General features: G+C 40.3%; 1 protein-coding gene across 5 annotated transcripts in view; it reads left to right on the plus strand.

Moving 5' to 3' along the window:
- Positions 1-5,792: 5,792 nt before the first annotated feature.
- CPSF6 (cleavage and polyadenylation specific factor 6) overlaps positions 5,793-12,672 on the plus strand; it is a 29,428-nt gene continuing 22,548 nt past the window's right edge. For 2 of the 5 annotated variants that reach the window (XM_037132138.2, XM_037132139.2), the window contains exon 1: positions 5,793-5,942. In XM_037132138.2, the coding sequence (XP_036988033.1) occupies positions 5,883-5,942 (60 nt within the window). In that variant the 5' untranslated portion in view covers positions 5,793-5,882. The remainder of the gene's footprint in view (positions 5,943-12,672) is intronic. The other 3 variants (XM_037132142.2, XM_037132143.2, XM_037132141.2) reach the window with 2 other exon arrangements.

Raw genomic sequence — 12,672 nt, forward strand, 5'->3', positions numbered from 1 at the left:
TTAAACCCAAATTAAATGTACCCCCTCATTCAACTTCCACTTAGATTCAAAAAGATGCCTGCCTGGTGCACTTCTGCCTGCAGCTGACATGAGGCAGGGGTGTATGACAGAGAAGAAAGTGGAGTGGAAAGGAACAGTGGTCTCAAACCAATTGTGCAAGGAGCCCAGGAAGTGGGGAGATTTGAATCATTAGCTTCTTTCGCTTCCCACATAATCCCCCTTGTTGGGTGATCCAGAAAAAAGAGAGGGACTTCTCCCCCAATGGAGAGGATTTTAAAGGGAGTCCTTCAAACAGGAACTTAACATACTTTACTTGTACTGTATTATGATACATGGCAGTTTATGAGAGCCCAGTTACATAGAATTAAAAATCTATTTTCTAGCCCTGGCTGGGGTAGTTCAGTGAGTAGAGCACAGGATGTGAACCAAAGGATCCCTGGTTTGATTCCCAGTCAGGTCACATGCCTGGGCTGCAGACCAGGTCCCCAGTAGAGGGTGAATGAGAGGCAACCACACATTGATGTTTCTCCCCTCTCTTTCTCCTTCCTCCCTCTCTCTCTAAAAATAAATAAATAAAATCTTTTAAAAAATCTATTTTCTAGCTTTAAGTAAGTTAACCATCACAAAATGCCCAAGTGTCTTAAAAAGTATCCTGAGAGACCCTGGTTCACAACTAATAGTAATAATGTAAGTACAAATGAAAGACAAGAAAACAGCAGAGCCAACATTTGTATCCCTCTAGTACAAATTCTTGTGAGCCCCATAATAAGATGAAAACAATGACAATACAGTCAGATCTGACAAGAGTTGGCCCCCAAATTTCAAGAAGACTATTTGAAATATGCATTTATGTCCACTAATGATGATATGAGGTTATGATTAGCAAGACATTTTAAAATATTGCTTATTTCATTATATAAAATGTTATATTTATATGTATGTTCATGATATATAACATGGTAATATGAAATGCCTTAATAAAATGTTTGTATTTACCTATGTTATGATTGCATGTTTATAAATATTATATTATTAGAGGTTAGAGTTTTTAAAAGTCTGGGGACCACATGGTTAAAGTATGGCCTAAAGTACCTTAGAACTAAAGTCATGTTCCTACAGTGATAATGACATTTATTTATTTGGAGTAAGTTAGTATGATAGCATGTGTTAAATATTTATGGATTATAGATTTTTCCCAACCATCAGCTTTTGTCTATGTCATCCAATGGGAGAATGTGTTAGACAACCTTTCCCATGTCTGCTTAGCTCAAAGTAACCATCTTTCTCTGACCATTTTCCACCTTTTCCACACTCAAGAGTAGAATTCATGAGCCCTGTTCTTATTCCATGTTCCTGCCCTCTTAGACAAACTCAATTAGACAAGTAGACTTTTATAAAAACTGAGGTATACAGTTGCTTTCTCTTTAGATTTTGTAATTTAAACTAAAATAGATGGCCATTTTCTCAAACGGTGGTGATTTAAACCCTGGAGCATAGCTATGTTGCATAGCTATGTGCAACAGCGAGGAAAATAATTCCTTTATACGGAGAAGTAGATGTACAGCAAACTTTATTTACTTTTTTTCCAACTCCTTTACTACTCTTCCTAGATATTTGATTTTATATTGTTTATATTGTTGGAGTGATGCAATTATGGGATGATGGTCACAGCCAAAACATGCGGCCAGCTTCTAGAAGCTGGAAAAGGCAAGAAAATAGAGCTTCCAGAAGCAATGCAGCCCTGCCGACACTTTGATTTTAGCCCATTGACATCTATTTTGGACTTCTGGAACTGTAAGATAATAAATTTGTGTCATTTCAAGCCACTAAATTTGTGGTTATTTGTTACAACAGCAATATAAAACTAATGCAGGTAGGCTAGAAGGAAATTCCTCTGCAACAATTAACATACAATAGTTAAATTCCTCCCAAGGCACTTTGGACTTTCAATTCTATGTAGATTTGAATAATAGAATTTCAGAACTGAGAGGGACCTTCATGGAGAACTTGAGGTAAAGGATTTCTCCAAGGTTACTAAGCTAGTCAGCAGTAAAGCCAGGACAAAAAAACAAGCGTCCAATTTTTCATCTATGCACATTAATAACTACAAGATGCCTAACAAAAAGGCCGATATGTATAAGGTATTTTTAAATTTATAATATTTCATTTTTAAACATTGCTAAGCAAGGAGGCACCCCATATTAAAGAACCCCAAATTCAGCTGCATAATGACAATTAAATACCTAATTGTCTTTATTGAAAAATTCATGAATTGGGTAGCATCCCATCTAGTAAGCAGAAAGGTGTGCTGATGAGCTGTACAGAATGGATGGCTTTTATAGGCAGAAATGGGATAGGTCAAAAAAGTTAAAAGAGTGAATTATTTCAGGCAACATCACTTCTCCTTAGTGGAAGGAAGAGGATCTTACCAAGCAGATTACCTCACGAGTGTTAACCAAAAAATTCCAGACTAACTGGCTTAAAATTCCATTCCTGGAAGAGGCTGAAACTATAATTAGGTTAGGTATTCAGTCTCAGTAGGACTTACTACAAGTGACTCCATGTGGGGTCTATTGTTTCTTTTTTGTATCTGAGACAAGCCCTGACTGGTGTGATTCAGTTGGTTGGACATCATTTTGCAGAGGAGGGCTGGCAGTTTGATTTCCAGTTGGGGAGCATGCCTGGGTTGCAGGTTTGGTCCTCAGTTGGGCACATGCAGGGAGCAACCGATTGATGTTTCCCTCTCACATTGATGTTTTTCCCCCTCTCTTTAAAAATAAATAAAAAATCTTTTAAAAAAACTTGAAATAAAATTCAGAGTGCTCTTGCCCTTGAGGGCATTTTCAGGTTCAAACAATATGGTTGAGAGGTTAAGCTGCAATTCTGACATCTAGGGGAACAAAATATGGAGTCTAGGTCCTGTCATGTGGGGTATCTCTGGCAAACCATGTTTTGGGCTGGTCGTCAGAACGACAGTACCCTGGGAGGTAAGGGTGAACCAAACTAAATCAATCACCCCCCGAGATTCTCAATCATCTAGATTAGGGTGATCCTGTTTGCTGGTACTCCAAGATCCTGCCAGAAGAAAATGAAAATCCTTTATTTATTAAAGAAAAATCGTAAGTCTCACATTATTTTTTCACATTATTTTTTCACATTATTATGTTGAGCGCACAAAGATAGTCAGGTAACAAGACAACATGAGTGAGAAACAGCACAAACAAAACATGACAAATAACTAGAACAAAAAACCAGCAACAGACTCAATGGGACTTCGGATAGTGCAATTATCAGTGTCACACAGTGGGTCTGCCTCAGGCCAGCAGATAGTGTATGAGTTCTTGACTTCATGCAAAAAAGATTTCACAATATGAATCTAAGAGATTTTGAGAGTGCATTTATCAATGCTGGGGACAGTGAAACAAAGGAATGGCTTAGGGTAGAAGAAGCAACAGGAGAGAGAATAAGTAGTGCTCTGCTTTGGCTTATTTTATAAGAAAAAAAGTGAGCCACACTGGGCTACATGGACTCACTCAGAAGTAAAAGTTACAGTGAAAGACGTAAGCCCAGGTGAGGCTGCTTTTAGTTCACCAGAAAGTCTAAAACAGAAAAAGCAACAGGAGAGAGAGCCCAGGCGGTGCTCTACTTTGGTTCTCTAGAAATGTGAATAGGAAAAAAGTGAGCCATGGCAAGGCTGCTATTAGCTCACTGAAAAGTCAATGGGGCCTTGGAGACAAGCTCATGGGGTAAGCCCAGGAGCAGCTATTGCTGCTTGCTGCCCCCCACTGCTCCCCCAGTTGCAAGTCTTGTGGGAACCCCTAGAGTTTAGGAGAGAAAAGATGGATGTCTGAGAGGAAAGAAAGATGTGGGAGGGCTCCAAAGAGAGCTTGTGCTGTCTTTATCTTGAGGGTTCTTCCAAAGATACATAGCGAAAGAGCAGAAAATCAAAGTCTAAGAGAAAAAAAAATCTCAAAAGCAGCCAGGGAAACCCCCCCAGTGAACTTCAAAGAGTCAAGGATGCTGCCCTGGCTGGGTAACTCAGTTGGTTTGAGTCATGTGGGAGGTTTGGGGTTCAACCCTGTTGGGGTACATACAAGAGTCAAGCAGCTGGAGCTGCAAATCGGTGTTTTTTTCTCTCTCTAAAAAAAAAATCATATAATAAAAAGAAACAGCCATACTGACATCTAATTTTTTAAAGGCAACAACAGAAGTCAGAATCTTGAAGTTAGTTGGAAGTGTACTGAAAGAAAGAACATAAACTGCTTCTGTTGTCAAATCCCCTTCTCGGACTCTTCTTTCACTTGTGATTACTTCGGACCCACCAGGAAAACACGGGTAATCTCCTTACCTCAGTATCCTTAGTGGAATCCTATCTGAAAAATCCATTTGCATTGTAAGGTGGCATATTCACAGGTTCTGAGGATTGGAATGTAGCCTTCTATGAGGGGCCATCATTGTGCCTACCACATCACTATCCCTTACCATGAATGGCTCTCCCATAAAGCCCCACTGAAAAAAGGAAATCAGTACAGTATTTTTCAAAAGCAGAAAAGGATAGGGCATTTTTGCAAACTACCTCATTTAAAGCTACCATCAACCTTCAACCTTGGCGAGGTAAATATTGTCACCCTGATTTTAAGATTCTGAGATTGAACATGAGAGAACTTAGGTAACTTGACTGATGTCATCTAGCTGGTGTGTTACTAGAAGTCTGTATCCACAGCACCACATTGGTCTTCATGACTCCAGCAAAGGTTTTTCTACCATATCCAGAACAGATATTGCTTGGCTTATCAAGGTATGAATGATTTCTGGCCAGTCTGGATCTTAGGAAATACACTTTAATGTGGTAGAAAAGAAATAATGACGAAAGGTTTCAAACTGGGAGACACCTTTGAATCAAGCATTGGTGGTAACAGCTCTTCCTTTATCGACCACGTGATCCCGGTTAAATTCCATCCATTCTATTAGGTCTCAGAATTTACCTCATCTGTAAGTTCAGATGTATGGACCTAGTAACACCCTTTTCAGTGTTATCCCCGCCCCGCCCCGCACAGCGGCGGGAAGGGGCATTCTATGATTCTATGAGAGAAGCCCCTTGCCTCAAAATGCCTGCACCTTGTTGGGTGGGCTCTAGTATGATTGCATTGGAGTTACAAGCATCTGAACTATTCCAAAGAAAACCAACTGCAGATCTGGGGAGGAAAAAAAATGAGGGGCAGTGAACGGGTAAGAGGAGATGAAAAAGACAAGGCAGGAGTCGGAGCTGTAAATATAAATAGAATGCAAATAACCTAAGTAGCATGCAAATAACTCAAGATAACCATCAACGGCTATCTAGAGTCTACCAGGCAAAGGAAACGTTCTCTGTGTCCGAGCGAGGATGCAGGGGTAAGTAGACATTGTTGTCGCTCTCCAGTCTCTCACAGAAAGCTGGGCTCCACTGTGTATTTAATGGGGGACGTGGAACTCCCGCCTTTCTCGAGGCCCTAGCTGTGAGAAATGTAAGAAAAACTGTGAAGTGAAAATATACAAGACGTTTGATTGCGCCAGGGGCGGCGAGGAAACGCAATCTGTGAAAAGAACTGGGACGACCCCCGCTCCTCACCACCCTCCCAAGGACACACAAAAGAAACCGCCTCCGCCCTCGCCCTCAGGGAAGTAGTTTCCCCTCTCAGCCCGCCCAGAAGCTGGATTGCTGAAGCGACCTCCGCCCCCCAACCTCGCGTCGCGGAGGCGCCCCAGCCTCACTACCCCTCCCCGCTCGGTGCCTCGGAAGTGACGCAGCGTGCCCCGCCCCCGCCGCTAGTTCGGCTGCTGCTGCCGCTGCGGGCGGACCTGCAGGAGGCGGCGGCGGTGGCGGCGGCCGAGGCCGAGGGAAGATGGCGGACGGCGTGGACCACATAGACATTTACGCGGATGTGGGCGAAGAGTTCAACCAGGTACGCGAGAGCCCGGGTCCACGCCACCGAAGCGGGGGGTACTGCGGCCCACGAGCTCATTTGGGCCTACCGAGGGCTGCGAGCCGGCGCGGCTGCAGACCGTGTGCTTTTGCCGTCGGTGGGCCGTGCCGCCCGACCCCTGCGCGGCGACCCCCCGCCCCCGCGCCCCGTTCTACCGCGTCGTTTGGTGGGCCGCGGGCGGCCTGGCCCGCCGCGGGGCTGTGAGCGCGGACGCGGGCCGTAGTGGCCCCGCAGCTGGCTCCTCCCTCGCCGGCGCCTCGCTCCCCATTGTTGGCGGCGGCCGACGGGCGCTTCCCGCCGCGCTAGGCCCGGGCGGTGGGACCGCGTGTGCACGGCGGGAAGAACGGGCAGCTGCCGCGCCCGGTCCTCCGCCGCGGGTTGACGAGGAAGCCCGGCGAGGCGCGCGCCATCCGCAGCCTCTTCCCCGGCCGGGCCTCTCGGGCTCCGATTTCTCCGCGCTCCATTTTGTCTTTCTGTCGGCGCACGGTCGCCGCATGGAAGGCCGCATTCACCGCCCTTTGTAACCCGCGCGCCGGGTTTCCTTGGGCGCTCTCCGTCTTTGCGACAGGCTTCGGCGTGGCGCCTTCCTCCTTCCTCCTTCCTTAACATTTTCTTGCGGCGGCTTAGATGTGGGCGCGTTTGCAACAAGTCCTTTGACTTTTGGACCCACGGCTCCTGTTAAAAGTCGGTGTACTGGCCGTGCCTCGGTGGTGGAGGGCTTGCGGTGCCTTTGAGGCCCAGTTATTCTTGGCCTTTTTGATGAAAATACCTGGGAAGATAGGTGGTCTGGGCCAAAAGGAAGACTTGAAAGCAGAATGGTTGGATGGAACAAAAAAGATGGTAGGTCAACTAGAGATCAGAGGAGTGATTAAAGTAAAGAACGTTCGTCCGAAATTCTTGTGATGCCGTTTAAAAATAAAGGGTTGTAGATATGACTTGATTTTTAAGAGCAAAATGCTCAATGCCCTGGGAGGGGTCTGATTTATGTTTTGGAAGGTTAGAGAAAGTGAGAATGCAAGGTTTTCCCGGTCATCTCACAGGCCACAGCTGGCCTAGAACCAGCCGCCGCGTTATGTTGGGCATCCTCGTAAAGGTCCCGTTTGTGACCAGAGTAGTGCCGTTTAAGCTCTGAGCCTGCCCTTTACGTCTTTACTGTCTTTGGTGTAGTAACACCTTTTAAAGATCAAGCTGTGCCTAATACCGTAGTGCACAAAAAAAGCTTTATTTTTTAAAATATTTTCCAGGTCTGTATGAGAAACTTAAAATTCTATCGGTCAATTGTGTTTCTTTTCTCCCTCCATTAGGGATCTTTTGTGTGACTAGGGGCTTAATTAAGTTTATTTTATTTGGGAAAGCTAGAAAGGCTTATCATTTTCTTTTTCAGGAAAGACTTTGTGGCCCTGGTTTCAACATTAGAAAAGAAAAATTATTTTAGTTACCTTTAACTGTTTCCTACTCCATTAGAGACCGAGTATGCCTAAATGTAATTCATTGTAATCAAACGTTAGGTTTTAAGATCTTTGTTCTTTTTTATTGTGCTTGTATTTGGAATATATGGTGCTTCGGTTATGTCAGTGACAAGCTAGAAAATCATGTGCAGTGGTGCACAGACAGATCTAATGCTTTTAAAGCCAATAAAGACCTCCAGGATTTTTTTTCCCTGGAAAAACATTCAACATTTCATCCAAAAAGCGGGCCTTACCTGCAACTAAAGGAGCAATTAAATGTTCAAGACTGTCTTTCTTAGCTTTTCTTACAAGAGTATATACATTTGCTTTGCTTTTCTACACACAATAAATGAAGAATTGAGGTGCAATTTTAGAAATTAAGCTCTTTCAGGACCTCTTTGTGAAGTGTATTTTAGGCTTTCCCAGGCTTAATTTGGATGAGCATTTCTCTATTTTGTATAGGTGAATGGAATGATAAACTTCTTTATCTCTGGTATTACTAGTGCTGACTGAGCAGGAGGTAACAATTAAAATTTTGTGGTCCTGAGGGGGAACTGCTTTATTCGCTTCTTTTAAAACTTTCTGTTGATGGTACCTACAGCATTTTATCTCACATATAGTTGTATAATTTTACTAGTAAAATGTTTGTACTTTTGAATACTTAATGGGGTTAAATAGACACAAAAGGATAGTTGGTTTTCAAGGTTCATCCTGTTTTTTAATTATTTATTGACTGATTTTTAGAGAGGAGTGGGGATGGGAGAGAAACTTTGATTTGTTGCTCTAGTTATGCATTCACTGGTTGATTCTTGTAGGTGTTCTGACTGGGGAAGTGAGACTGCAACCTTGGTGTATCAGGAGGACACTGGTAGCTAGCTAAGCTACCCTGCCAGGGCTCATCCTGTTTTTTGTTTTTTTTTTTTAATGTTAATATTGATTTTTTCCTGAAATTTTTATCACAATTAGAAACAACTACAAAATTATTACTGACTTTGCACTATATTATTAGGTGGTATAATTTATATTGGTTATTGTAGTAAACTGACTATTATAGCTAAGTAAAATGTTTTACTAAATATAGCTAGTATTGACTTATTTTAGCTTCTAAACTGCTGTAAACATTTTTAAAAATCTTTGTTCTTTAATGTGAGCTGCAGTTTTCATTGAATTTGTATACTTTGAAATTCTTTGTAGTCTGCCCTGGCTAGTGTGTCTCAATGGATTAAGTACTGGCCTGTGAACCAAAGGGTCTCCAGTCCGATTCCCAGTCAGCACCCATGCATGGGTTGCGGGCCAGGTGGCCAGTAGGGGGCGCAGGAGAGGCAACCACACATTGATGTTTCTCCCTCCCTTCTCCTCTGTCTAAAAGTAAATAAATGAAATCTTTAAAAAATAAAATTAAAAAAATCTTTGTGGTCTCTGTATTTTCCATTTCTTCTTTCTGTTTTTAAATTTTATTGAATTCAGGGGGGAAGAAAGAGAGAAAGAAAGAAACCTCTATTTGTCCACTTAGTCCATTCATTGGTTGACTTTTGTACCTGATCAGATCTGCAATGATGCTCCTACCAGCTGAGCTACCCATCCAGAGACTCTTCTATTTTAAATAGTCATACTTTTACGAAGGGTGTATGTGTGTGTGTGTTTCAGGAAAGCACAGTATAAATTGATTTCAAAAAGAAAGTTGAAGAGGAGAAAAGGCACAGGGACTGGGCTAATTTTTATGCAAACACTTTAGTTTTTAAGTTGAAGGTCTTTGGATGTAACCAAATTGAGAACAGTTCCAGTGGAAGGAGATTTTGAACCACTTCCAAATCTCTGAATTAACTTGAATTTGGAATTGAGACGAAAGCAGTTTTGTTTTAGCCTTTTATTGTGTATCAGTTTAATTTGACCTAGGATTTGTACTCAAATACAGTGTTACTAGCCCAATAGACTTTTACTTTTATTAAACTCAAAAAAATTTTTTTAACTCAGTTCAAAAACATTCCTTGAGTTTCTATTATATGCCAACAAGGAAGGATGCAAAGTTTAGATAGAATGCACTGTAGTGTGGATGAGAGGCACCTACATAATTTTTACACTCTTGACAGGTTGTGTATTGTAGAATCCACTCCTTTATGTATTTCTTTACCTGTAGAATTTTTGCTGGCAGGGAAGGGGAAAGTCAACAATTCTGTGAACTTCAGGAAAGCTGATACTGTATGCATTGAGGTAGTGTGTATTTTGCTTGTTGGGGATCAAAAGCTCTGAATGTAGAATTTAGTTACTAATCTGACAGTAGGTTACTCACTGATATCAGTGCTGCTTTAGTAATCTGACCACCCAACTTTATAATGAAATGGTGTGTTTGGTAGTAGCCAGGAAAAAAATTCACTTAGAAGTTATGGACCCAAACAGCCTTATAAGTCAGCTTGCCTTTATTTCATGAGTCATTCTACTTTATATTTGATCATTATGTATCTACTGTTGCCAGTTGTCTAGCCAGTATTGGGAAATGAGTTTATTAGACAGATATTAGTGAAACCTTATTTCTGAAAAGTTTATATTTAATAGAAAACCCTTTTAAGATACAGATATAAGGTTGAGAATTGGGTAAGTAGAGACTGATTCGGAAACTTGGGTGTAAATGTTTAGGAAAGTTAAAACTCTTATGTATTATTACTATTTTTAAAGATTTTGTTTTGAGTGTGGGGAAGGGAGGGAGAGAAACATAGCTGTGGTGATAGAGAAACATCAATTGATTGGTTGCCTCTTGTAACCAAACCCATGCATGTCTCCTGACTGGGAATTGAACCAATGACCTCTTGCTTTGTAGGATGACCTCCAAGCAACAGAGTCACACTGATTAGGGTCTCAATTCTATTGTTTTTAAGTGTGATCCATTCAGCTGCCTATAAATTGTCTACTTTGTGGTTTATGTGGCATATTTTTAGTAAGAACTTGGCTTCCTTTACTATCAATTGATCTTTTTACAGGGATTACAAACTAATTTTAATATCTATTTAATATAATTACACAAAATCAGAAAATGATTTATTTTCTTTTTAAAAAATCTCTATTTATTACTTTTTGAGAGAGAGAAAAACAAACATCAATTTGTTCCACTTACTTATGCATTCATTGATTGCTTCTTGTATTACGCCCTGACCAGAGAGCAAACCTGCAGTGTTGGCATGTCATGATGGTTCTCTAACCACCTGAGATACCTGGCCAGGGCAAAAAATGAATATATTTTTTAAAAGATAAATAGATATTAGATTGGGTTATCTGATACTGGGTTTTGTGTGCTAGTGTTTTTCTTTCTTGATCTAGAATACATTTGTTAATACAAAGTGTAACTTTCCCCTGCTTATATGTCTCTAAATGGGAGTGACTGTTAAATTCCTTTGATTTTTTTTTTTTTTTTCGCCCTCCAGTATTGGGATTTTGAAATAAGTGGCCTTTACTGTGCCATTACTGGTAGTATCATATAATGCAAGAATGACATTACAATTTTCAGACCAAAAGCAGTGTTGGGCTTGTTGGGGGGAATAAAGTATATGGTACAGCTATACCATGGTCATTCTAACAGTGGTATTTAGTATATACAGTGTATCAGTGATATTAAAATTTTATGGGAGGTGATTAGGGAAAATGTTTAAAAATAACTCTTTGGGAGGAGGGCGATTGTGATAATGAAAAAACTTTTGAGAAACATTGCTTTAAAAAGGAATTAACAGAATTTTGGTTACTGTCCATGTTATTTTTAACTGTTTTCTCTGACTTGGCAACAGCTACTTGTATATCATGTATATTTTGGAGTGCAAAATCTTGAGAGGATGCCTACCTAGCCTTTAGAATGATTGTAGTGATTTAAAATGTAGGGAATGAAAAAAATTAGTCGATTTTTAAAATGTACCCTAAGCACTGTAAATAATTGGAAGTTACATATAATGTGCAGCTCTATTGGTGATTAGCTACTATGAAAAGGAGATAGTTAAGATTGTGCAGCATTTGGTATCTAAAATAATCAGAAGGGTAATGTTGATATTTTCTTGTTTTTGAATGCCTTTAAAATTCCCTAAAGATACTAATTGAAAATACCTTACATAGTAGAACCTGACATTGTTGACCATTTCTTTTTGACAAAGTAGAAGCCCTATTTTTGTTTGTTCAGTAGTCTTTCAGAAATCTCTTTATGATACACATTTTGCATACAATATGCATGTTTTCCCTCTTTTTAAAGTGGGAACAAAAGGATGTGTTCTGTGTATTTTTTAATGTGGAGGATAAGTGTGATATGCTGAAACTGAAAAGGAAGATTACTGATAATAGAAAAGAGTAAATGCTTTGAGTTGAATTTTTAGTAATGATAACAGATGTATTTAGAGTCCTTAATATTTTTTCACCACATCCAAATGCATACTCTTGGGGCTAGAAGTACAGGCTGCGGCCTGGGAACAGAGCCAAGCTAACCAGTCCATCCACAGGAGATCAAACCCCAGGAATATGGTCTCAATTAGTATCATACTTCAGCCAATTGGTAGTCTAACTACCAAATTGGCTGATCCTTAATATTGGTAGAACCATACCACTGTGGAAAATTGATTGGTGTCAACATAGGAATTCATAGGTGGACAAAAATAGTGATTGCGATTGACCAGGTTAGTGTAGCTGCAGTTACCCTTGTAAGTTGTTGTCTACTTAGGTAAACATTTTTCTAGATTTACAACCAATGAAAAATCAAATAATGTGTTAACATGTTTAGTGAAAGTATAAACTTAAATATTATTTTAGTCCTGTTATTAATAGCCCTTGCATTCTTTTTTACTCTCCCTCAGACCATATATTATGATTGTAGTCTCTGCTGAGGAAATAACAACTCCCTTTATATAATAATAGTAATCATTCTTTTTGAGGTGCAGAACCCAGTTGCAAAATATTTTAAAGGACCTACTACTACCCCTTGTGGGAAGCTCTTTAGTCTTTCAAATGTGTGGAACCACTCATTTTTACTGTCACTGCAATTTGAGCATGTTACTTTATCAAAAACTCATTTCTGAAAGATTATTTTGGTATTGCTGTATAAACAATTAAATTATGGCATTATTTAGTGACTTGTATTAGTTTCTGCCTGTTGCTAAACATGGTTTTGATTTATGGCTTGAGATTTTGGGTCCTTCATTAAATGCCTTACATTCTATCTCATAACAATTATTATGTAAAGATTCTGTTGTATAATTCGTAAATTGATTGGCTCTCTTATGCAGTAGATTACCTGA

This window comes from Artibeus jamaicensis, unplaced genomic scaffold (assembly GCF_021234435.1).
Source record: "Artibeus jamaicensis isolate MK-2021 breed Jamaican fruit bat unplaced genomic scaffold, CSHL_Jam_final contig_233, whole genome shotgun sequence".
In the NCBI taxonomy this organism is placed as follows: domain Eukaryota; kingdom Metazoa; phylum Chordata; class Mammalia; order Chiroptera; family Phyllostomidae; genus Artibeus; species Artibeus jamaicensis.